Source organism: Heterocephalus glaber, unplaced genomic scaffold (assembly GCF_053883595.1).
Source record: "Heterocephalus glaber isolate CG9 unplaced genomic scaffold, H.glaber_assembly_v1.0 deba00000122, whole genome shotgun sequence".
In the NCBI taxonomy this organism is placed as follows: Eukaryota; Metazoa; Chordata; class Mammalia; order Rodentia; family Bathyergidae; genus Heterocephalus; species Heterocephalus glaber.
The window spans coordinates 80106512-80132561 of NW_028258138.1; the positions used below are offsets into that span (position 1 = coordinate 80106512).

Below are 26050 nucleotides of genomic sequence, written 5' to 3' on the forward strand. Positions count from 1 at the left end.
TTGAGAGTTAGAAAAGGGTCCTCAAAATCCTGTCATCTATTTTACAGTTATAAGGAAAATTTGCCAGAGCCATAGCTACTTCAGTTAATGCTTAGTCTAACTAATGAACGTTTCTCTTAACTCCTGGTCCAGTAATTGTCCTGCAGTTAAATAAAACCCTCCTTTAAACAAGATTAAAATGAGGATCTTTTCTCTAGCATTGATCTTTGGTTTTATTTATACCTATAAGAATTAATAGAGAAATACCATATTCTGTTAACTTATATGCAATGAAAGCATTCAACAATTTAATTGTATTTTAATGGCAAGAAAAAAGCCTAGATTTTGTTTTGTTTGGCAGGTGATTCATTGCATCTGTTTTAAATTTAAATTTAAAATCAGTTAGGGAGATATTAGTACATTTTGTTGGGAGGAAAACAAGTGTCATTAAAAATAATCCTTCTTTTTAATCCTTTGTAACCAGCAAGAAGTTGAGAAGTTTACAGACCTAGAGAAACTCTACCTCTACCTTCAGCTGCCTTCTGGTCTCAGCAGTGGAGAGAAAAGGTATACCTGTTCTTATCTCCGCTGTAATCACATTGTTTTTAGGACATCCCTAGGATGTATGTGTGCTGTGTGTCCTGTGGTTGTTAATATTTTAGAACATTTCCTAAAATCATCAGAAAACAGAATGTAAAATAATAGATCATTTGAGTCTTTGATGATATTTAATTAAGTATATACTTGCATTTTTTGCTAGTTCATTTATGCAACTGAGTATTTGCTGTAATATGTGATTTGAATTATGTTTTGTGGGCAAATGGATATATTTATGTAGTGTGAGGGATTATAAAAGTTGAACAGAAAATGAAAAAATAAATGGATAAGTATTGCAAGAAACAAAGTGCAGGAATTTTTTTTAAGGTACCATCAGGTGAGCACATCACATAATAGAAAGAAATTACCGGTATGAAAAATGAATTTATGATAAATATGTTTTAAGAGCTTGGGTATTTTAAAACCTAAAGAAGATATTGCTCAATATCTTCTTTGAAATTAAATAAATTATTCATATGATAGTAAGGTGTATCAGTAAAGCAGCTTTAATCATGCTGTTATTGATGTTCAGTTCATGGGATCAGTTTATAAATGATACTACCATGTAATAAAATCTAAGGATGTTTGGTGGATATGTTAGCCTAGGGTAAGGGGGATGGTTGCAGAAAGGATTATAGGAGATGTGTCCTTCCAGGATTTCTCTGGTGTGAATTCCATTCTGGAGATAGAGGGCTTTAGTAAGATTTCAAGGCAGTTATTTCCATATTGTATATTCTTTTGAGTATGCTGAAAAAAATAGAAAATAAACAATTTTTCCATAATACTTGTCTTAAAAGTTTCATGATTCTGATTATAGGCAAATGAACAAATACGTAAGCACATAGCCATCAGAGGTAATTTTCACCAAAACCGATACCTTATATTGTCATTATACCACCTCCTGTGACTTTTTAGAAACCACACAGGAATGGAAGAGGGTAATAACTTCAGTCTAAAGCTTGCTGTAAAATATGGCTCACAACTGCAGGTGGAAAATTTGTATGTACAGTTTGCACACAGTTCTTTAATAGAATATTTAGACCTGACTCAAATGATTAATAAATTGCTGTCTAGTTTAGCTAAAGTGTGTTTTTATTTTGTGATTAGTGATCAGAATGCCATGTCATCTAGTCGGGCACAGCAAATGCATGCCTTTTCTTGGATTCGGAATACTCTAGAGGAACATCCTGAGACTTCACTGCCCAAACAGGAAGTCTATGATGAATACAAGTGAGTATAATATGTGTAAGACATGCCATGGTAGAAAAATTCAGTACTGTACTCGTCATTTATTTTATCATTGGTGAATATCAAACCAATTTACGAGAATTGCACTAAGAAATCTCTTAAGATTTCTCCCAATCTCTAAGCTTCTGTGGTAGTACCTGATACAGAGCAGAATTACTGAATAAAGGATATTTTTCTAGTGTTCTTCAGGATCCCTTCTTGGCCTTTTGGCTAAGATCAAGTGTAGAGTTCTTCAGGACAGGTAGAGGATTAATAGCATAGGATTTCTGAATAAAAGGATTCCTGGGGCCAGGGATTTAGCTCGGTGGTTCCACCGCTTGCCTCCCAAGCGCAAGGTCCTGAGTTTGATCCCGGGTACCAAAAAAAATTTTGAAAAAAGGATTCCTGTAATGTTCTTAAGGACCACAGGAAGAGTATGTCTGGGCTTGAAGGGACAATGGAAGACTATAAACAGATCAGTAACGAAAACATGTTTTTTACTTGACCTTTTTAAAGCCCCTTTCATTAAACCAAAAATCCTCAATCTTCCGTGCCAACTGAAAAATGTTGTGGATTAGTTATTGAAGAATAAGAGAGTCAGTGACTTGCACATATTAAACACAAACAGATTATACAGATAATTTATTTAACTACTGGAAACAAAAATGTGGAGATGGAAAGGTACTTCTACATATAAAAAAATTAAAAGGTGCTAAATCCAGTCTCACTCATTTATAATTTATTTGAGAGGGAGAATTTATTTTAGCAGAGTAAACAAAACCAAAATTTTCTAGTTACTAAAATATCAAACCTCCAGTGTGTGGTAACCATGTGATTTGGAAGAAAATTGTCAAGTAAGCACTGTTGTCAACCAGTGTAAGACAATACAAAGGAACTTATATTATTGAGATTATTGGTATGTAGAAAGGAAGCTTTCTACCTTCATTCTAAATTCTTACTGTTTTCCTAAAAGAAACATAATGGAGCTGGAAAGAGGCTAGAGAAGCATATCTGAAATAATCAAGAACACAGAGTTAAACTGGAAAACTTTAGCATTTGTTTCTCTTCAGAAAGGTTAAAACTAAGTGTCCATGTGATCCAGTCATTCACCCTTTCAACCTACAATAGTCTATTGAATACTTACTGTGTGTAAGACCTATTAAATTCTGAGTCTGTGATGGGTAAGAGGGAGGCAGCCTCTGTCCTCATCAGGAACATAATTGAAACAGAGATGACCTGAAATTGAAAAGAAGCAAATAGGAATCCAGTTAAGGACTATAAATAACCAGCAAATTGGTGAGATATGTTGAAGAAACCATGGATTGAAGATAAAGAGAATAGGTTTCATCAATAAACTCATGACCTAGATAGCGTTTTAACTATTCATTTTATCAGTTTGCTCATCTATAAAATAAAGCAGTTGAAAATGCATGAGAGAGGGCCAGGGATTTAGCTCAGTGGTTCTGCTGCCTGCCTGGGAAGCGCAAGGTCATGAGTTCGATCCCTGGAACAACAACAACAAAAAAATTTAGGGCTGGAGATTTAGCTCAGTGGTTTCGCCCACCTGCTGCACAAGCGCAAGGACCCGAGTTCGATCCCCGGTACCAAAAAAAAAAATAGAAAATGCATGAGAGGTGCATGTGGCTCACACCCAGCACACATTGGGCACCTGGGAGCCCCATTTGTTGGGCTCCAGCCCCTGGCTCCTGGCCGTTGCGAGGCTAGACGTTAAGGTGCACCCTGGAAAGCCGGAACGCTCAAACCAGACAACTGCAAGATGCTGTCACAAATGCAGAGAAGGATTTTGGGGAGCTGTACCAAATCTTTGCTGCTTATGTGCAGAAAACTGCCAGACCACGAGACAAAGCAGACCTGCTGGTGGATGAAATTAACATGTATGCCTCTACAGAGACCCCAAATTTAAAGCAAGGCCTGAAAAATTTCACTGGTGACTTTGCCAAACTTCAGGATTATCGACAAGCAGAAGTTGAACCTTTAAAAGCTTATAGAGCAATTGTAAAACAAACGGGATGATCTCAAAGCAGCGATAACAGCAAGGAATAGAGAAGCTGAGCAGTTAACTCAGAAAGAACCAAGCAACGAAACCCATCTGATCGACATGTAATTTCACAGGCAGAAGCTGAATTACACATAGCTTCAACAGATGTTACCCGAACAACTTGTCATCTGGAGGAAACTATTGACAATTTCGAAAAGCAGAAAATAAAGGATATCGAGAATATATTTTCAGGGCCGGGGATTTAGCTTAGTGGTTTCACTGCCTGCTGCGCAAGCACAAGGACCCAAGTTCGATCCCCAGTACCAAAGGAAAAATAAAAAGAATATATTTTCAGAATTTATCACAATTGAAATGTTATTTCATGGCAAAGCTTTAGAGGTCTACACTGCTGCCTACCAAAATATACAAAAGATTGATGAGGATGAAGATTTAGAGGTTTTCCAAAATTCTCTGTATCCACTAGATTATCCATCTTGTTTAGATATTGTAAAAGCAAATTCAAAATCACCTCTTCAGAGATCACTGTCAGCTAAGGGTGTATCTGGAACAGGACAGGTATCTACCTGTCAATTAAGAAAGGATCAACATGCAGAAGATGATGAAGAGGTAGACTTTACAGAAGAAAATTAATTTTAAGTTAATTTCCACATGTCCATTTTCATCTTAAATGATTTGAAAACTTTATACTCACTTGATAAGGAAAACCTCAAAGCAAAATCCTACCATAAATGCAAAAATAAAGGAAATTTATGCTGACAAAAAAAAAAAAAGAAAATGCATGAAATTTCTTTTAGCTTTAAAAGTACAAAGTTTGTCTAAAGTAGGAAATGTTGAGGAACTAATTATACTAAGATTTCTTGCTAGTTTCCTATAAGACAAATTGTGTAAATGAATATATGACTTTTCATAGTGAACTAATGAGGGAACCCAGGATATTCATATATTCTTGAAGTGATGTCCTTCATCTGTACTAACCCTTTTGTATCATCAGTAGAGACAGTACCCTACATTTGTACAAGTGTAACTCTAGCCCATGAGAGCAATCCATATGTTCATAAAAATTTTCTGCCTTGGGCAAGGCTTGGTTATATTTTTCTATATTATTATTCTGAATTTTTCCTTGAAATCTTTTTCTAAGATTTATATAAATCCTTTTTTCTTTTTTTCCCCTAAGATATATTAGCCAGATGTGGTGATGCATTCCTATGAACCCAGAACTCTGGGAGGTGGAGGTAGTAAGATGGCAAATTACAGCCTAGCCTGAGCAACTTAAACTCTGTCTCAAAATAAAAAATAAAAAGGGTTAGGGATATAGCTCAGTGTGAAAGCTTTTGGTTCTATCCCCAGTACTGAGGGTGAGGAGAAAAGAAAAGTTACGAATCCTTCCTAAGCAAAAGAAATCTAAACATCACAATCTTTGGAAGAAGTAGTAAGAGCTCCAATTTGGGGGGGGACGGGACCAGGGATCAAACTTGGGACCTTGAGCTTGCGAGGCAGGCAGCGGAACCACTGAGCTAAATCCCTGGCCCCCAATTTGGAGTATTTTATTTGCAGATTATTAGAGAGCATTAGAGATAAAATGAAGTGATTTAAAGAGTCTATACTTTAAAAAGAAAGTCATAGATAAGGGAAACTTTTGATAATATAACTAAGAAATACCACTTTCCTTCATAGAATTGGAAAGAATTGTGTTAATGATTTTGCCTCTATAATTACTGTAGTACTGTACACAAACTATGAATGTGGTTATTTTAGTACATAAAAAATATTTCATTATTAGAATATACCTTACTATTGTGTTCCCCATAGTGTCTGCACAGAGTAAGCAATAATATAATATTAAAGGTTATTAGGATGGAACCTGGTCCTTGAAAATTGATAATACAATTTTCATATCTTTCTTATGCTCTTGTGTGCATTTTATAAATGACACTGAAACCCAGAGAAGATAGGTGACACTCCCAAGTTGTTGTAAAACTAGTCAGGGACAGGTATACAAGACTCAGTGTTTTGTAATAGGTAAGAAGGCAAACCTGAGTATGGATTAGTGTACACATGATTAGTATACATTCACAGAAATAATATGGATATGGCAAAACACAGCACAATTAATATGACATATGCTAAGAAAGTAGTTGTGTTTCCACAGGTTGGATGCAGGTAGAAGCTTCAGATTCCTTTCAGTTGAATGCTGTTCACCTAAAACCATAATTTACCATGTCTGTTGAAATAATTTGATATGTATAAAAAATATAGACTACAGAAAAGTAAAAAGTAGATTAAAGTACACTGTATTAGGAAATACCAAAAGTTTTCAAATTGTGTTGTCTTAAAAAAACAAATGCACGGGGCCAGGGATTTAGCTCAGTGGTTTCGCCACCTGCTGCGCAAGCACAAGGCCCCGAGTTCAATCCCCAGTACCAAAAAGAAACCAAATGCAATATAGCTGTATATTTTATTTTGAAAACAAAATGTTAAATCATAGAAAGTCAGGTTATACTTTGACACAAATATTTCCAGTCAGTAAAGATTTTTAGAGGAAATTTGAAACTTTTGTCTCTTCCTAAGACTGCATTTTCATATTTGAAATGCCTAAATGAAATTTTCTGAATACAAACCTAACAGAATGACCAATCTTAAGTTGATTCATAATTTGAAATATACCTTTATTCCAAGCTATTCTTATTGTATATGGATCCTTTTGTAATTCATTGCAGTGATATAATCATTAAGATCAAAATACCTTGGGGACCGGGAATGCAGCACAGCAGCACAGTGCCTGCCTGGCAAGCGCGAGGCCCTGAGTTAGATTGCCGGTTCCAAAAAAAACCTCGAAATCCCTTTGAGGGAAAAGCAGATGTAATCTCAGACAGTAATGGCTAGCTTCTTTTAACTGTGTTTATGCCAACTTAAGATTAATACAACTAAAAGGCTTTAAGAGATTTCCAAGGGTAGTTTAACTTAAAAACCAGATGTTTTTTGTTGAATGAAACTTCAGTATGATAATTGATCATCATAGTTACAAAATGATTATGAATGCATTTTATATTATTTTTCTAATTACACAAGTACATATTCATATGGACATTTGCGCTTAGACTTACAAATGTATAAAGAAAAGTAGTAGTAATCCCAATACCTAAAAATAACCCTGTTTATTTCCACTTGGTTTTTTTAATACCTCCTTTTATGTATTTATTCTTGTTTAACCAGATTTAGCCCCACTGTTTATATAATTCTTGGGAGGAGGCAGTTGCATTTAAAGCTGCAGTAAATATCCTTGGCTATAATTAAGTGTAGATTAACCAGATTTGGGATTACTTAGTAAACATTATGTAATTGTTATCATGAAATGCATTTTTTCTGATAGTTCATTCTTGCTTTTTATGTGTCTATTAATGTTTTTGAACCTTTATATATTAAAGACATTAATATTAAAATGTAATTGTTTTCCAAAATTGCTGTTATGTAATTTCAGTTCAGTTTTTATGTCTGATCTGTCCACTTTTTTCCCAGCTTACAGCATTGCTATTATGCTTTTTGTTTTTTTGGTATCAGGAATCGAACTCGTGACCTTGCACTTGCGAAGCAGGTGGTGGTACCACTGAGCTAAATCCCTGGCCCTGCCATTATGCTTTTAAAAAATCTTCCCCATGCCACTAGTTGCTGAACACTTATTTGTATTTTTCCTAGATATTTTTTATTACACTTTTCACATATAACCTTTAGTCTATTTAATTTAGTAAATGCTATTATTAGATAAGGCACTAATTTTACTTTTCTTTGTATGTTTAATTATCCGAGGCCTTCTGTTGAATAATTTTTCTCTCAGCACTAATCTGTAATGTAACCATCATCTTACTAGAGCCTCCTGGACTTTTTATTGTGATACTTACACCAGTATCACACCATTTAAGTACAGTATTTCAGCTCTTAAGCTCTTAAATGTTTTAAATAGCTGGCAGGATCAGTCTTTCCTCCTTATTCCTCTGTTGCACAATTTTTCTTGGTTTTATTTTCTGATCAGCTAATACTTTCATAAGAAGTTACAAATCACTTTTCTAACTTAAGAAAACCCCACAGGGATTTTTGATTCAGTCTTCATTGATTTAAAATTTTATTTTAAAAAGTTTAGACTAGAAATGTTTTTAGTTTACATCTTTCTCTCATGCTGATTAGTAAATTTTACTTATTTTGCTTTAATTATTTTTCTCATTATGTTTATTCCTTGGTAACTTTTGAAAAATGTTTCATTGTTTTATTGTTCATTTGTTTTACGGGCAATCTTGTCTTTATGTTGTATATTTTATACTTACTAAATTTTGTTTAGTCCTTAGTTTTTACTTCTGACTTTTATTGTTCGCTTATCCCGTGTACTTTGTCCATTGCCTATATTTTGTTATTACATTAGAATTTCCTCCCAACTTTTAAGTATACAGCAGTACCTTGGTTTGCAGCCTCCATCCCCTCCACAATTCTGGTCACAACTCGAACTGGATGAGAACCGAATCAAATTTCCTGATAAGATCAATGTTCAACCTAACCATTTAATTTGATTTGGTTCTCATCAAACTCAGTTTACAACCAAAATCATGGAAAGAATCAAGTTCATGAACTGAGGTACCACTACAATGATAAATGTCATTTCTTCTTACAGCAGGTTTTCTAATACTAAGCATGTATTGAGCCGGGGATTTAGCTCAGTGGTTCCGCCGCCTGCCTTGCAAGTACAAGGATCCGAGTCTGATCCCCAGTACCAAAAAAAAAAAGCATATATCATTTATACTTGACCCAGGCTTTATTTTTATGACAAATGAATGTTAAAATTGACCACATTTTAGGCATCTATTGAGATTATTTTGTACTGTTTTTTTGACTTAACAGAATGCTATATTTTATAAAAATATTATCTAATATACAAGCTTTTTCATAAAATGAATGTTCTGTCAAGGTGTATAGTCTTGTATTATTGAGTTCTATTTTTAAGTGTTATTTAGGATCTTTGCATCTATATCTATAAGTGAATTTCGTCTCTAAATTTCTTTTGTGCTTTATCATGTTTTCATTTGAGGGTAGGCCAGTTTTGTAAAATGAATTTGGAACTCTTTCCCTAATTTTTTGTGCTCTAAAACAGTTTCATAGCTTGGGACTTATTTGTCCTTAAAAGTTTTAGAGAATTTGAATATAAAACCATCTAGGTTTCCTAAATCCTTTTTGGGAAAAATTTTTGAAACAGTTTTGTGTTTTGTTTTGGTTAGGTTTTTACTTCACTAATCAATTTTGATAATTTGTTTTTTGTATTTTAGCATATTATGTATGCTTTTTAATTATGCTAATATTATGTAACATTAGCATATTACACTTTTTCATGTAATATATTCTATATTTGCTTTTTGATACTTCTAGTCTGGGACTTTTTTACCACCCACCCCCCCTTTTCAGGTTTTCCTAGGCCATAGTTTATCTTAATTCAGTTTTCTTTTGTCAAGAAAAAAATTTTATTTTCATTTATTAAGTGCCTTTAATTTTGTTCCTTCTGATTTCTTGGATGTTTTTCTCTTTAAATATAATGATAACATTTCATTCTTTCATGTTTAACATTTGAATATTTATATCTATGAATATGCATCTGCTTTGACTATGTCCCATTAGTATCAATATGAGTTGTCACAATTCCCATTATTTTCTGTAGTGTGAAACTACAGTTTTGATTTTTTCTTTGATCCAAATTAATAAAAAGTGTTTTGTTTCATTCTTAACTTTTCATGTATCTGAGGGAGTTTTTTCATATATCTTAATTGATTTTTCATCTTTGTTGTGGTTCAAGAATATGGCTTAATTTCTGATCTTTAATATTGAAGTATACTTTTAGTCTAGCAAATTATCAGTTTTTATAAATATTTCTGCACATTCACTTTATATCCCACTGTATATTCATTAATATTCACAAAATATACTCTTAAATTTTTCATATCTTTCAAATTCTGTGCCCCAAAACCATTACTCTTTGTCTGATGCTTCACACAGTACATTAGATGTACAATATTTTACCCTGAATTCTTTGATATCAATATTTTTGAGCCATTCTGGTTATATAGCTGATGCATATATTTGTCTTTTTGTTCTTGCCATTGATGTCATTTAAAGTGCTTTGCATTGTTATGTTTCTATAAAGTTTTCTTGATTTTTTGATCTTAAAAATCTAACTGACAGAATAAGTTGGTGGAATGAATCAGTCCAAAAACCGTATGCAAACACATGGCCAAAATAACTACTACTCTGCTACTTTTTCCTGCTACATGCTAGAGACATTCCAGTATTGATATGAAATGGATGTCTTACTAAGTAACATATGACCTGTTTTAGCAGTCCTGAAGATCTGTTTGTTTTCACTTTGGGTAGAATCACAAATGTTCAGATTTTTAAACTTGACAGCTTTGGCTGTATTATTTCCTGGTACACAAATATTCTCTCCCAAGTCTGATCTTTTAATCTAATTTTTTAAAGAATATGAAGGCTTTCATTTTTAGTATCTAATTATGTGTGAGATACTGCCATGCCTACGTTTGTGATTTCCATTTTATTAACCAATACAAGTTAAATTCTTAGCAGAACTTGGTAGGTGGAGAGATTCGGATAACATGTGCTTTAAGAGCTTAAAATAAGCAGTATTTTGTGAGTTAAATAACATTTTCCTGCCCTTCTAAAATCTAGGCCATGTCTATGTGCATATTGATAAATTTCTCATATGTGTAATGTTGTCTAATGTTATATAAGACAGGCAGTTAAAGACTATCCCACCTTCATAAAATCTTTATGGCTCAAAGAAATTAGTTATTGTAGACAAATATGAACCCAGGTTTTTTGGCTTCAAGGCCAAGCTCTTTCTGCATTTGTGCCTACCACTTCTAGGAACTCATTCCAAATACTTTTCTTTTTAAAGTCAGGTATGGTAGTGCGTGCATGTCCCGGCACTCATTATACTCTGGTGGGAGGATTGCTTGAGCCCAGCCTAAGTAACAATTATTTTTATCAGCACATCTTTACAGGCGATAATTAATACAGTCATCTTGGAGTTTGTACATGTACATACTGCATTTTAATCCCTTTTACTTCCTCTCTTTTCTCCCTCCCCATTCCCTGCATCTCTAGATTCCCCTTCTCATTTGTAAAACTTCTATCTCCCTCTTTCTTCCACCTTCTATTTTCTCCTTATTTATACTTTGAGTTTCTCATGTAAGAGAAACTATGCAATATTTAAGCTTGTGTCTGATTTATTTCGCTAAGCATTACAGTCTCAAGGTACATATATTTTCCTCCGAGGGACTCAAATTGTCCCCTTTTTATGGCTAAGTAGTAGTCTGTTGTGTTAAATACCATGTTTTCTTTATCCATTTACCTATTGATGGACATATAGGCCACTTCCAAGCTTTAGCTATTATGAATTGTCCTCCTGTAAATATGGTTATGCATGTATCACTGTAATACATTTCCCCTAGAAGCGGAAAATCTGTGTTGAATGTAATTTCTATTTTTAGGTTTTTGAGAAATTGCCTTACTGACTTCCGAAATGGTGTAACTAGTTTACATTCCCATTAACAATGTAAAGGGGTTCCACTTCCCCTACACCCTGCCAGCATTTGCAGTTTTTGATTTCTCAATGATAGCTATTTTTTCTGGAATAAGATGGAATCTTGGTGTTGTTTTAATTTATACTTCTCTAAGATGTTGAACATTTTTCCATGGACTTATTGGCCATTTGCATTTCTTCTGAAAAGTGTCTATTCATTTCAGTTGCCTATGTTTTGATTGTGTCTTTTATGGGGGCGTATACTGGATATCAATCCTGTCTGAGAGTAGTTGGCAAACTTTTTTTCCCATTCTGTAGGTTGTCTCTTCATTCTACTGGTTGTTTTCTTTTCTGTGCAGAAGCTTTTAAATTTGTTATAATCTCATTTCTTTATGCTTGATAGTTTCTTGTGCACTTCGGGTTCTGTTCAGAAAGTCTTTGCCTACATCTGTGTCTTCAAGAGTTTTACCTGTTTTATCTTCTAGCATATTAAACCTGCAAAGTATCTTTTAATTAAAATTTTAGAGTAGCTTTTGTCAAGCCTTAATTCTAGTATAATTTTCTTACATAAACAATGGAAATCTGTTCCTTACTGCTGGAGGTTGGAAAGGCCAAGGTCAGAGTGCTAGCCAGTGCGGTCAGGTTCTAGTGAGCTAGCTCGCTTTCTTGGTGATGGTGTGTTCTCACTGTTCTGCCTGTGTGACTGAATCACGCCCTGCCCCTCAAGGAATCGTCTTCCCAGCGGCATCACCTTGGGGAGTAGGGTTTTAAAAAGTAGATTTTGGATAGCACCAGGGAAGGTTCCCCATGAGATTGCTGGAAAGCAGCATTATGTTCTGCCCAGCAGAGGACCCACTTTAGGCTTGAGTTCTGATCATGAACTTTTCCCTACAGAAGGAGCAAAAGAACAAACACTCTTTGTAGTAATAATATAGGAAAAAATGACATTGCTCTTGGCAAAAATACAGGCCCTTCATTATTGACAAATAGAGATAATCCTGAGAAAGAGAGTGACTTATAGAAGATATTTTCAGAAACACCTGGAAGCTGAAACTGAAATGGAAATGGAAAAACTCTCCAAAATGTAGTAACATTCTGGCATAGAAAAAATACTCTAGCACAGACCACACTGGAATAACGTTATCAAGTCAGTATCACTGAATATTTTTTCCTATTTGACAGAGATAATAATATGCCTTAAGTTATAAATAGGCTTAAGATTTTACCACTTAGGCTTAAAGTAATAGAAAATGTCTAAATTATTACCCCAAATGTATTGTCTATCATTTGTTACTAATTTTCAGGTTAGTCTCCCCCCCCCCCCCCCGGTATATCCTTGGTGTGGTCTATTGTGAAATTTCTTATCCCAGTTTTTGGATTGTCCTTATATTTTCAGTGATTTTACCCTTAAGAGTATGGTTGATCTGTATTTTCTTTCCTCTTTTCTACTTGAATTATCATAGATTTCTCATTTTTCCTCATCTATTCCTTCTCAACTTTTTCAACTAGATTCCAAGTCTTCTCCTTTAAAATTGGAGTCCTCTGAAACTTTTGAATTGTCAATGCAACACTTGCTCTCACTGCCTTTCTTTTTGGTACCAGGATTCGAATTCGGGTCCTTGGCCTGTGCAGCAGGCCGCGAAACCACTGAACTGAATCCTAGCCCTTACTGCCTTTTTTTAACCTGCCCGCAAAATAATATGTAGCAGTCATTGGGCACTCAGTACTTTTTATCTTAATTAAAACAACTAAGAATTCAGTATTACCACTTGTAAACACAAGGAGATATGGCACAAATTGGTACTGCTCTGTAGATTAATAAATGAGTCATTCAGATTATCAAACATTAGATGTGTACAGCCCCTACTCTGAAATACGAAAAAAACAAAACTAGTAGGTAAATGGGGCACAAAGAAAGAGTTAAAACCCCTTCAATTTGGTGAAGGCAGAGCAGGCATCACAGATGAGGCAACTTGTATGAAATCATAAAAATGGAGTAGAATTTTCCAAGCAGGCTAGGAATTCAGATAGGCATTCTAGGTGGCAAGTGCAATACCAAATAGTATACAAAGACTTGTAGTCACAAAGTTTAGGGGGAAATATCGGATTAGACTTCATACCCCATTAAGGCCATGGAGAATCATTGAAAATCAAGCAATAGACAACAGCTCAGAAAGTGAAAAATAATAAGATTAAAGAGAGAACTGGTATTTTTAGATTTGGCAGAGTAATAAATGAGAAACTTAAAAACAAAAAAGCATAATATAATCTAAGAAAGGAGTTCATTCCAGTCTCATGTGCCTCAGACAGCTCAAGTAAAGATAAGAAAAATATCTATTTGCCAGTCAGTAGGGCATTGGGATCTGCTACAGAACATTTTCCATTTTGTATTTGAGAATGAAACCTGATGCCCTGAATGCCCTGAAAGGTAGATAGGTGGGAAAAAAAAGACTTAAGAGTAGAGGCTAGTATTTTTAAAAAGATGGGGGAAAAGAAAGCAGTTTTTGAAGGAATGGAGAAAGAGAAATATGGGAGTCACGTTATAAAAGTAGATTTTTTTTTTTACCCTTAACTAGTAGGAATTAAGTTCATGAGTATAGAATAAAATTTCCAGTTGTGATTCAGCAAGAGTTTAATTGTTCTTTTCAGCAGCTCTGTGCTATCAGAGGACCCCCCCCCCATCCTTAAATCCCTTATTGACCATAGTTACTGGCCTGGTTTTACTTGTCGACATCCAAAATGAGCTACTGTAGCTGCTGAATGTGACTGTTGGAATTCATATGCAATAGGGCAAGGGAAGAAAAGTCAAAAATCGCTGATTTATGTTATGTATTTGAAGTGAACCATACTGTCTGTTTCAGTGAAGCACCTTTTAAATGTTTAGTGTTGTTTCCTCTTCCCAAATACATATTTTTTTAACCTTGCACTAGGTGTTGCTTATTAATAAAATCACAGTAATATTTAATAATTTCAATTATACATAAAATATCTTAATCATTTTTAAGTATTCAGTTCAGTGAGATTAAGTGCATTCTCCTTGTTTTGCTATCATCACCATCCATCCACGTTATCTCTTTTCCTTTAACAAAACTAAAACTCAGTACTCAATAGAACAGTAACTCTGGATTACCTCCTCCTCCCAGCTCCTAGCAACCAACATACTACTTTCTGTCTCTATGAATTTGACCACCTAGTTACCTTATCTAAGTGGGGATCATACAGTATTTATCCTTTAGTGATTGATTTATTTCACTCAGCATAATGTTTTCAGTATTCATCCATACTTTAATATGTGTCAGAATTTTTTTTCCTTTGAAGGCTATCTTAATATATCGATTTATTTATGTACCACGGTTTGCTCGTCCATTCTCCCATTGATAGATGATACTGGGTTGCTTCCACCCTTTGCTGTTGTGAATAATGCTGCTATGTGGGTGTGCCCATATCTGTTTGAGTCCTTGCTTTCACTTCTTTTCAGTGTATATCCAGGTGTGGAATTGCTGGCTTATATAGCAATTCTATTTTTCAGTTTTGGGGCAGATGCCATACTGTGGTGTACAGGAAAACATTTCTGTCATAAGAGACAGAAAGTAGTATGGTGGTTGCTAGGGACTGGGAGGAGGACGTAATTGAGAGTTACTCGGTTTTGTAATTACTGAATTTCAGTTTTGCAAGTGAAGAGATGATGGGGGATTGATAGTAGCAAAGCAGTGTGAATGTAGTTAATGCCACTGAACCATGTTTTAAAAATGGTAAGAGGGTCAATTTTATCACCATTTTACATTGCTGCCAGCATGTACAAGAATTCTAATTCTCTCAGTTTTTAACAGCACCGATTTCTTTTTTCTAGATAGTAACCATCCTTTTGGGTATAAGGTGGTATCTTAACCTCATTGTGGGTTTGTTTTGTTTTTGTTTGTTTATTTCTGGTACCAGTGATCAAACTCAGGCCCTTGCCCTTGCGAGGCAGGCACGCCACCACTCAGCTAAATCCCCGGCATCCTCCTGTTTTGATGTACATTTCCAGAATGATTAATGGTGTTGAACATCTTTGCATGTGCTCATTGGACATTCGTATGTCTTATTTGGAGAAATGTGTATTTATGTCTTTTGCCCATTTTCAAAATTGGGTTGTTTATGTTGCCGAGTTATGTGTTCTTTATATATTCTAGATGTTGACCTTTTATTACATATGATTTGCAGACTTTTTTTTCATTCCATTGAAATCCATGGAATGAAAAAGCTATTCAGCCATGAAAAGTAAAAGTCCTTTTCATTCTGTTGGTTGAATTATTTGATGCACAAAAGTTTTTATTTTTGATATAGTACAGTTTATCTATTTTCCTTGTTATTTTTGACCTTTTCTTTGGTAAAACCACAATAATACTGATGAGTGTTTGCTTACAGAAATACCAAGATAGTCTACAACTTTAAAACACTAAGTATGATTTATTACCTTTCTAGTTACCTTGTTTATTTTCCTTATATTGTTAATTTTTGTGAATAGTCTCCATTTACTGTATAAAAATTTGCCAGCATTCAGTACTCATTAAAGGAATATTTACTAAGCTCCTATTTGTAAGGTATCTATCAATGACTACAGAATAATATCTGCCTATAGGAAGTTTTCAGTCTAGTTGTTTTCCCATCTGAAGCATTTTTTTTTCTTCTTCAACTTTCCTATTAGATTCTGTCAAAAGTCCATCCCCCTCCCATGAGTTTTTTTCCTACTATTTGATCTGTCTCTTTTCTGACAGCTGTTGGCCTGAATCTTCTTTTTTATCATTTATTTCAATTTGGGTTTTTCTTGCCCACTCCCACCCCCAAAGTACATGCACGTGTTTTAAAATGCAAATAATAAAGTTTTCAGAGGAGGAAAACCTATTCCCCATTTGCCTCTCTTGCAGATGTTAGTTTTAATAATTCTGGTGGACATTAACTTGTTTATAACAAATGTGCTTATAACTCTAGTTCTTTAGTATTAGTTTTAACTATCATTAAATGACTTAAATGAATTTCTGCTTTCTCATATGTCCCACATACACTTGCCTACCCCAGCATCTCAATTGATTATACCACTTTTTTAATTAAATCAGTAATCAGTGTTGACATCAATTTGATATTATTCATTGCAAGAGTAGCTTATCAAAATTTCATTCCTTGTAAAGCTTTTGTGTTAGTAATTGCCTTTTTCATTTAAAAAATTTTATTCTGTCTTACCTGTACAGTGGCAGATAGTCATAATCCCAGTCAGTGAAGAAGCTGAGGGGGGAAATTGTGAGTTTAAAGCCAACCCGGGCAAAATAGCAAGACCCATGATCAAAAAGGAAACAATCTATATTTACATACAGACCCATGCCTCAACATATATATTTGTATATATATGCTATATTTATGTATACACCCATGTCTCAAAAAAAGAAAAATATATATTTATCCTATATTTATGTATCTATGTGCCCTGAGTTCTATCCAGATGCTCCATTGTAATATTCACAGTACTGTATCTTAAATTCTATTGGGAGTCCTTCCTACTCTTATTTCCTGTTTTCCTGCAGACTTGCCAGCCTATACCTAAGCCTCTCAGAGTGCTGAAATTTCAGGTATATCACTGTGCCCAGATCTAACAAAGCTGTGTTTTTAAAGTCATTTGTTGTCTGACTTGGATTTACATTTAACGTAGAAGAGAAATTGTTGTTTTGGAACTACATAGATCTGGGTGATTTGAGAACCATTAGTAACCATTACTAGATGGAAGTGTGATTTGCAGGACCCATACACTGACAGATTAATCATATCTACTCCTCAGTCTTAATGTATGTGATTCAGATTCATGCAGTAGCAGAAATCAGTTTATTATATTTCATTGAGTGTTACTCATAGTCAAAACTATAATTTTGTTTTGATTCTTAATTTTAAGATGTCACATTAGAAGATTCACCATTTTCAATCATATAATTCAATAGTTTTAAAAATATTTACAGGGCCAGCAATTTAGCTCAGTGGTTTTGCTTCCTGCTGCACAAGCACAAGGACCCGAGTTCAATCCCCAGTGCCAAAAAAAAAAAAATATTTACAAAGTTGAGGCAGCAGAAACACTGATTCCAGAATGTTTTCATCACCTCCCCCAGACTCCATGTCCATAGCAGTCACTGTTTGCTTCTTCAGAGTCTTACTAACAGATAATTTGTCTTCTATCTCTGAATTTACCTGTTCTGGACATTTCATACAAATGAAATCTTAGACTATACAGATTTTTCTGTGTGGTTTCCTTCTCATTTTTCTACCCAAATAGTATTTCATTGTATGAGTATGTAGGTTGAACATTGCTAAACCAGACCAAAACTCACCAAAATCAAAAACTCTTTCGTCCGGGGATTTAGCTCAGTGGTTTCACTGCCTGCTGCACAAGCACAAGGAACCAAGTTCAATCCCTGGTACCAAAAAAGAAAAAAAAACCTCTTTGAGCTCTGGCTCAAAAAGTTTCAGATTTTGGAGCCTTTTTGTTCAGATTTTTGCATTAGGGATGAGCAGCTAATAAAGTCCCAACAAATATTCCAACATGTAAAACACTCTGAAATCTGAAACATTTCTGGTCCCAAGCATTTCAGATAGGGGATACTCAATCAGTACTGCATTTTGTTTATTCCTATTTTAGTTGATACACAATTTGGTTCATCCAGTTTTTGGTTATTATGAGTATTAATGTGAACATTGTCTAGTGTTTGTGCAGACGTACATTTTCAGCTCCGTTGGACATAAAACAGGGAGTGGAATTGCTGGCTTATAAAGAAATTCTGGAGCCAGGGATTTAGCTCAGTGGTTCTGCCGCCTGCCTCATAAGCGCAAGGACCTGAGTTCAATCCCCGGTAACAAAAAAAAAAAAAGAAAAGAAAGGAAATTCTGTTTAACTTCTTGAGAAGCTGCCAAATTATTTCTTAAAATGACTGCACCATTCATATATCCACCAATGGAAATCTCAGAGGATTGTAGTATCTTTGTATCTTCCCCACTCCTTGTCTCTGTCTTCATTATTGCCATTATGATTTGTAAATATTTTCTCCCCTTCTGGGCTGTTTTCACTTGATGGTGTCTTCTGATAAATAAATTTTTAATTTTGATGAAATTCTGGTTTTGTTTGCGTTTACTTTGGAGTATCATATCTAAGAGACTGTTGACTAACCAGAGGTCATGCAGATTGACACTGTTTACTTCATGGGTTTTATAGGTTTAGCTCAAACATGGATCTTTGTATTTTGAGTTAATTTTTGTATATAGTGTGAGACAGGTACACATTCATTTTCCTGCATACAGATATCCCATTGTTCCAGTGTTATTTGTTGAAAAGACTATTTCTTCCATATTGAATGGTCTTGGCACCTTTGAAGGACCTCTGTTGACCATAGATGGATACTTATTTCTGGACTTAGAATTCTGTTCCATTCCTCTATGTATCTTTGTGCCAGTGCTATATTGCCTTGATTATCCTAGTTTTGTGGTAAATTTTTACACTGAGGAATGTGAGTCTTCCAACTTCATTTTTTTTCAAGATTATTTTGAGTCTTGTGGGTTGCATAAATTTCTGTATGGAATTTAGCATCTGCTTGTCAGTTTCAGTAAGGCAGGTAGTAGAAATTTTAATAAGGATTGCATTGAATCTTAGATCAGTTTGGGATTATTGCCATCGTTGTAATATTGTATGTTTCAATTCATAAACACAGGCTCTCTTTCCATTTCCATATATTGTCTTTAATTTCACTTAGTGATGTTTTGTAATTTTCATGTATACATCTTAACACTTATTAAATTTATTATTAAAATATTTTATTTCTGATAAGTGAATTACTTTCTCTTGTTTTGAATTGTTTATTGCTAGTGTGTAGAAGACTGATTTTTTTTTTTTTCCTGGTACCGGGGATTGAATTCGGCCTTGCGCTTGAGAGACAGGGGCAGTGCCACTGAGCTAAATCCCCGGCTGTAAGACTATTTTTGAATGCTGAACTTGTAACCTCCAGTCTTGCTGAACTAGTTTATTAACACTAGGAATAGTTTTTTTAGTGCATTTCTTAGGATTTTCTATTAAAAAAAATCTTGTTATCTGATACTAAAAGTAATTTTGTATCTTCCTTTCTCATCTGAATGTCTTGTATCACTTTTTGCCTAATTGCCCTCAGTAGACTCTCCGGTATAATGTTGAGTAGAAATAGTGAGAGTGGACAAAGCCTGTCTTTTGCCTAATCTAAAGGGAAAAAAAACCTTTCAGTATGCTGTTAGCTGTAGATTTATCAGGTTGAGGAATTTTCATCCTATTACGTTTGTTGGATGTTTGTTAATATTCTGCCTCAGAGATGATCATACTGAGTTTCTTCTTTATGCAATTAAAATAGTGTATTATTGATTGTTTTGTATGTTGCACTTATTTTTCATTTCTGGGATGAATCATACTGATTCATTGTTTATAATACATTATGTACACTGCTAGGTTCCATTTGTCAGTGTTTTGCTAAGGATTTTTGTATCGACATTCATAAAAAATATTGTTCTGTTGTCTTCTTTCTTGTCATGTCTTTGTCTGGCTTTGGTATCAGGGTGGTGCTGGCCTGACAGTGAGCTTTATGAAAGTCTGTGAGGGTTGCTATTTCTAAGTGCTTGGTAGGTAGCATTTACCAGTGAAGCAGTCTGAGCTGGAGTCTCTTCGTAGGTGCTTTAGCTCACTAATTCACTCACTCCATTATACAGCAAATTGTCTTGTTTCTTTTTAAATCCATTTTGGTAACTTCTGAAATTTTGTCCATTTTACATAATCTTTGATGGCATATAGTTTTCCATATTATTTTACAGTGCTTTTTATTTAGTAACAGTAGTAATAGTCCTTTTTTTAATTCCTGATTTTAGTCATTTCCATTTTCTCACATTTCTTTTTTATTTTTTCCTTTCCTCTTCAGTTTTGTTGATCTTTTCAAAGAACCAACATTTGGGCTAATTTTTTCTGTTCCCTATTTCATTTTTACCCATTCTGATGCATCTTATTTTTTTCTTTCTATTTTGGTCTTAACATTCTCTCGTTTTTGCTTTTTAAAATGGGAGATTAGTTTTGTTTGTTGTTTTGAGACAGAGTCTCACTATTAGTTTAGGCTGGCCTTGCACTTACTATGTAGCTCAGGCTGGCCTCGAACTCACGGCAATCCTTTTGCCTCAGCTTACCAAGTACTAGGATTACAGGCATGTGCCCTACCATGCCCAGCTCAAAGATTAGGTTATTAATTTGAGGTCTTTTCTAATATTGGAATATGTAGCTATAAATTTTCTACTATTAATTACTTTCATTACATTCATTACATCCCTCAAATTTTAGTATATTATCTTTTCATTTTACCTCTAATTATTTTCTAATTGCTGTTGTGATTTGTTCATTGACCCCATTGATCAGTTAGAATTTATCATTTAATGTCCATATATTTGTGAATTTCCACTTGAATTGGTGGTTTTTAATTTCATTCATTGAGAGTCAGAAAATATTTTGTATGATGTAGTTCTTTTTAATTTATTAAGACTGTTTCAGTAGCTTAAAATATTCTGGAAAATGTTCCATATACACTTGAAAAAATTTGTATTCTACTGTTAGGTAGTAGAATGTTCTGTAGGTGTGTGTTAGGTCTGGTTGGTTTATAGCATGGTTCATGTCATCTGTGTCTTTATTGATCTTTTGCATAGTTTCATTCATAATTGAAAATGAGGCAATGAAGTCCCCAACTGTTATCTTTTTTCCTTTTTTTTTTTTTGTTGGTGCTGGGACTTGAACTTAGGACCTTGCGCCTGTGAGGCAGGTGGTAGAACCACTGAGCTGCATCCCCGGTCCTCCCACTATTATCTTATTTCTCCCATTAATTTGTCAAATTTGTTTTATGTATTTTGGGGCTCTATTGTTTGATGCATGAAAGGTTATAATTACAGTAGTACCTCAGTTCAGGAACATTTTTGTTTGCAAACTGTGTCAGGTAATGAACATGACCGTGGCCATCTTTTCCAAAATCGTAGAACAAATTAATTTTGTGAACAGAGATATCACTGTATTTTAGCTTTTGATGATTTGGCCATATCATTAAATAATATATTTGTCTTTATTAACAATTTTTGTGGTAAAAGTTTTGTTTTCATTATTAGTATAGCTACTCCAGTTCTTTCAGTTACTAGTTGCATGCTGTTTTTCTTTTACTATTTTTTTACTTTCAACCTACTTGTGTCTTTGAATTGAAAGTTAATATAGCATGTATATAGTAGTTTGATCACATTTAGATTAAATCTCTTCTACCAACACCTAGCTTTAGTTGAAAAATTTAATACATTTACATTTAATGTAATTACTGAAGAGGTACAAATTGTAACTGCCATTTTGCTGTTTGTTTTCTGCATGTCTTGTGTCTCTTTTGTTGCTGTTCTTCTGTTCCTCCATTATTGTCTTCTTTTGTAATTAAATAGATATTTTCTACTGAGTTATTTCCATGCTTTTTTTCTTTTACTATATATATTTTTAATTATTTTAATGGTTGTCCCAGATGTTATTATTAACATAATTTATTTTAAAAAACTAGTTTTGGTTCGTATCACATTTCACAAGTACACAAAAACTCCTACACTACCCATCTGCATAGGGGTTTTTTTGGTTTATCTGTTTTTTGTTCTGGTGTTTTTTTGAGACAAGGTCTCATTATGTAGTTCAGGCTGGCCTTGAGGTCCTTACCTAGTCCAGGCTGGCCTCAATTCCTGCTCCTTCTGCCTCCCAAGTGTTGGGATTCCAAGTGTGCACCACCATGCCAGGCTGCAGAGATTTTTAGTTGGTGTTTTAATGTAGTTCTCTCTCAGTTTAGATAGAAGAATATTAGTTACAACCCCCCCCCCCAATCTGTTTTATCTTTACCTACGAAGTTACCTTTACCAGTGAATTTTGAGTTCCTGTCTAGTGTTTTTTCATTTAGGCCTGAATGACTGCCATTACTATTTTGTTTTAATGGCTAAATACATTATTATTTATATAAAACACATTTTCTTTATTCTTCTGTTGATGGACACCTTGGCTGATTCCATATTTGGCCATTGCTAACATAGCTGAATCATATGGAAAATATATTTTTAATTTTTTTAGGAACCACCATGCTGTTTTCCACAGTGACTATATTAATTTACATTCCCACCAAGAGTGTATGTTATCTTTTTTCTCTACACCTTGCCAGCATTTTTTTGCTTGTGTAAGACAGGTCTGCTAGTGTTGAACTCTCATTTCTTGTTTATCTGAGAATGTCTTGATGTCTCCTTTACTTTTAAAGGACAGTTTGATTTGCCGGGTACTGAATTCACGCTTGACAGTCTTTCTTTCAGCATTGTCATCTCCTTGCCTTCTAGCCTCCATATTACAAGAAATAAGCTGTTGCTTTGTGTGTGATGAGTCTCTTCTCTTCTTTCAAGCTATTCTCTCTGTCTTTGGTGTTCAGTTGTTTGATTATAATGTGTGTAGGTGTGAGTCTCTTTGGGAGTTTTATTACCTGTAATGCTTTTTGGATATATAATGTTTGTATTATATTTAGGTCATGTTCAGCTCTTATTTCTTCAATATTCTTGCTGATCTTTTTCTCTGTTCTCTTTATTATGTATATTTTGGTATTTGATTGTGTCCCACAGATCTCTAAGGCTCTGTTTCTTTGTCTTTATTTATTTTGTTTTGTTTCTGTTCTTCAGACAAGGTAATCTCAATTGACCTTATCTTCACATTTGCTGATTTTTTGCCTGCTCAGATTTGCTGTTGAGCCCCTTGTTGAATTTTATTTCCAGCTTCTATACTTTTCAACTCCAGAATCATAGTCATTTTTATATAAAAATTTTATTCATGTATATAACTTCTCTTTATTGACATTTTCTGTTCAGTGTGACATGATTTCCTTTTGCTCCTTGAACATATTTTAAATAGCTGGTTTAAAGTGTGTAACAAGTCTAAAATCTGAGCTTTCTCAAGCACAGCTCCTAATGATTTGTTTCCTGTGTAAGAGTCAAGATGTATGGCTTGTTTCTTTGCATATCATGAATTCTTTGTTGCAGAGTGGACATTTAAAATTAGATAATGGGGTACTCTAGAAATCCAATTCAATTCCTTGCCCAGAGTTTGTGGTTATTGCTAATCATTGTAATAATTGTTTGTCCCTTTTCTGAATCATAAAGTTTGTGTTCATTGTTTTGTATGGCTGCAGAAGTCTCTACTCAGCTTACTGGTCAGCTAATCATTAGGTACAAATTTCCTTAGGCATCTGGAACCAATAAATCTCCCAACTTTTGCCTAGGGGCTATGTGTGTGTTGGAGTACAGTATTAACCCTCAGTCTTACAGTTAGGTACTCTTCCTTAGCCTTCACTTCCTGCTTTCAGGAGGCCTCAAGTTTAGCTAAAAGTGAGAGCATACGGCCTTCTCAGGTCTTTCCTGAGCATGTCCACAGCCCTTTGCCTGTGTATGGCCTTCTGGCTTCCCAGGAATATGTCCAGCTTGTCCACAGTGTCTCCACACATCTTTTTTTATCCAGGTTTTCTTTATGCTTTCCAATTAGTTTCGTGTTTGCTTCAACTGGTATCAGTTGTCTTCAGCAGCCACAAATTTAATACACTCACCTGAAATGGTCATTGACAGTTTTTATCTTCACCTCACCTCCCTAAGGACAAGACTTCACCGTGGGTTTGTTCACTATGGAGGAAGTCTTTACTATGCAATTCATTGGATCGAGGTCTCCTTCAGTATTTTGTCAATTCTTAATTTATAGGTGGCTAATGTCTGTACTCACATAATTTGAACATTGTGTATGTAATTTTAAAAAGAACTGAGACAATCCAGAAATGAAAGTAAGTGTATAAAAAATAATAATAATAAAGTAAGTGTATAAATAAGCTTGTGCTACATGTATGTGATCAACATTTTTATATTTGTATATGTATGTGTATATATATGTTTGCTTTAAAAATAAGCCAGACTTAACCAAAAGAATACTCATTGAATAGTTCTTTTATTAGCAATAGTGAGTAAAAAAACTCTTTGTTTTATAATTTACTTTTTAAATGGGATTAAGGACACAAATTTCCCTTTTAAAATATTGAGAATTTATCAGATGACTATCCCTAAAGTTTGTATTAGTAATTTATAAACTTTAGGATAAGGTCTGTATCCTTTAGGAAAAGGTCCTTGACCATGGATAAATCTTTTCATAGGATCACTAACTAAAATGATGGGAAGGAAAAGCAAATTAAAGGGAAGGACCTGTTTAAGAAGGGGGATAGTTGTGTGGCTAAATAGTACAGCACTTGCCTAACTTGTATACATGATTAACTCTGCTTTAAATTAATATTGATTTCAAGCAAAGCAGTCTTTCAGCTATATTGTTCATTGTATGATTACCACAAAAATGATTGTTACAATAGAATTGGTTCACAGACACATAGCACTGTCAAGAATTGTCTTTCCAGAGTCTTGGGATCTAATAACACCTTTAAAACGTGAGAGGGTCTCAGTGACTGTCTCACTCTGAATGGCTCAGGCTGATTGTATTCTCGGCCATACTTCTCTCATCACGTTTGTCTTCCAGATTATCTAACAAGTGCAATGTTTGATTAGTGCTTCAAAGGGAATACAATTCTGCTGTGCATTTGGGACATTCCTAAAGTCTTATATATTGACATGCATGAACGCCAAGACTCCCTAAAATAATAGTGCAAGTCTAGGTAAGAGGGAGGTTTTAATAGTTTCGTTTCTCTTTGCTACTGGAGAGTGAACCTAGGACCTTCTCACTGAGCTACCTTCCCAGCCTTTTTATCTTACTTTATTTGTCTAAGTCAGGGTCTCACTAAGTTACCAGGCTGGGCTTGAACTTGCGATTCTTCTAATTCAGCCTCCCAGGGAATAGGGATTATAGGCATGGCATCACTCACAGCCAAAAAATGGTCATTCTTAATAAACTCTTCTCTTTATAAATATTAGGAAAAATTGATAATGTAATTTTGGTTGTATTATAAGCATTCAGTATACTTACAGTTAAAGTATCTCATCTGTAAGATAAATGAATTAGATTAAACCATATCCTTTTCAGGTACACTTCTATACACAGGTTTCTCATGTATAGAACATGTTTAATAAAAATACCTGCCTCAGGTTGTTGGGTGGCATTATACGAAAAAACACAAAGCATTCAAACAATGCCAGCTATGGTTCAGTATCATATAGCTATATTTTACCATCAATGTTTTAGGGCTTTAAAATTTCATACCATTAGACAGTATTTACCTTAAATTTATGTATTTAATTTATAAGTGGTAAAAATAACCATTCCATTGGTAGCATGGATTTTGAGTGACTCTTTCATGGTCATATTGAATAATGGGCTTATTTTAAATAAGGAGCAAGAGAAAAAAAACTTACTTTAAGACTAACATTGGGAGGGGGCGGGGATTTATTTAGCTCAGTGGTTCTGCCGCCTGCCTCGCAAGCACAAGGACCTGAGTTCGATCTCCGGTACCAAAAAAAAATAAAATAAAATAACATTGGAGTGTTAGTTACCTTGTGAGTAGAACATTCTTTGTTTTCCCTTTGTTGAATGTTGCATAAATATAATCTGATGCTGAGTTAGGTGT

At 34.4% G+C, this 26050-nt stretch overlaps 1 protein-coding gene and 2 pseudogenes across 1 annotated transcript in view; all 3 read left to right on the forward strand.

Annotated features, from left to right (window-relative positions):
- Positions 1-26050, forward strand: part of Rfx7 (regulatory factor X7) — an 84698-nt gene that overhangs the window by 44271 nt on the left and 14377 nt on the right. Inside the window, exons 3-4 of the mRNA XM_004835343.3 lie at positions 464-546; positions 1684-1806. Coding sequence (XP_004835400.2) covers positions 464-546; positions 1684-1806 — 206 coding nt within the window. The remainder of the gene's footprint in view (positions 1-463; positions 547-1683; positions 1807-26050) is intronic.
- LOC106009539 (CBY1-interacting BAR domain-containing protein 1 pseudogene) lies at positions 1834-4213 on the forward strand (annotated as a pseudogene).
- LOC147830522 (U2 spliceosomal RNA) lies at positions 2015-2187 on the forward strand (annotated as a pseudogene).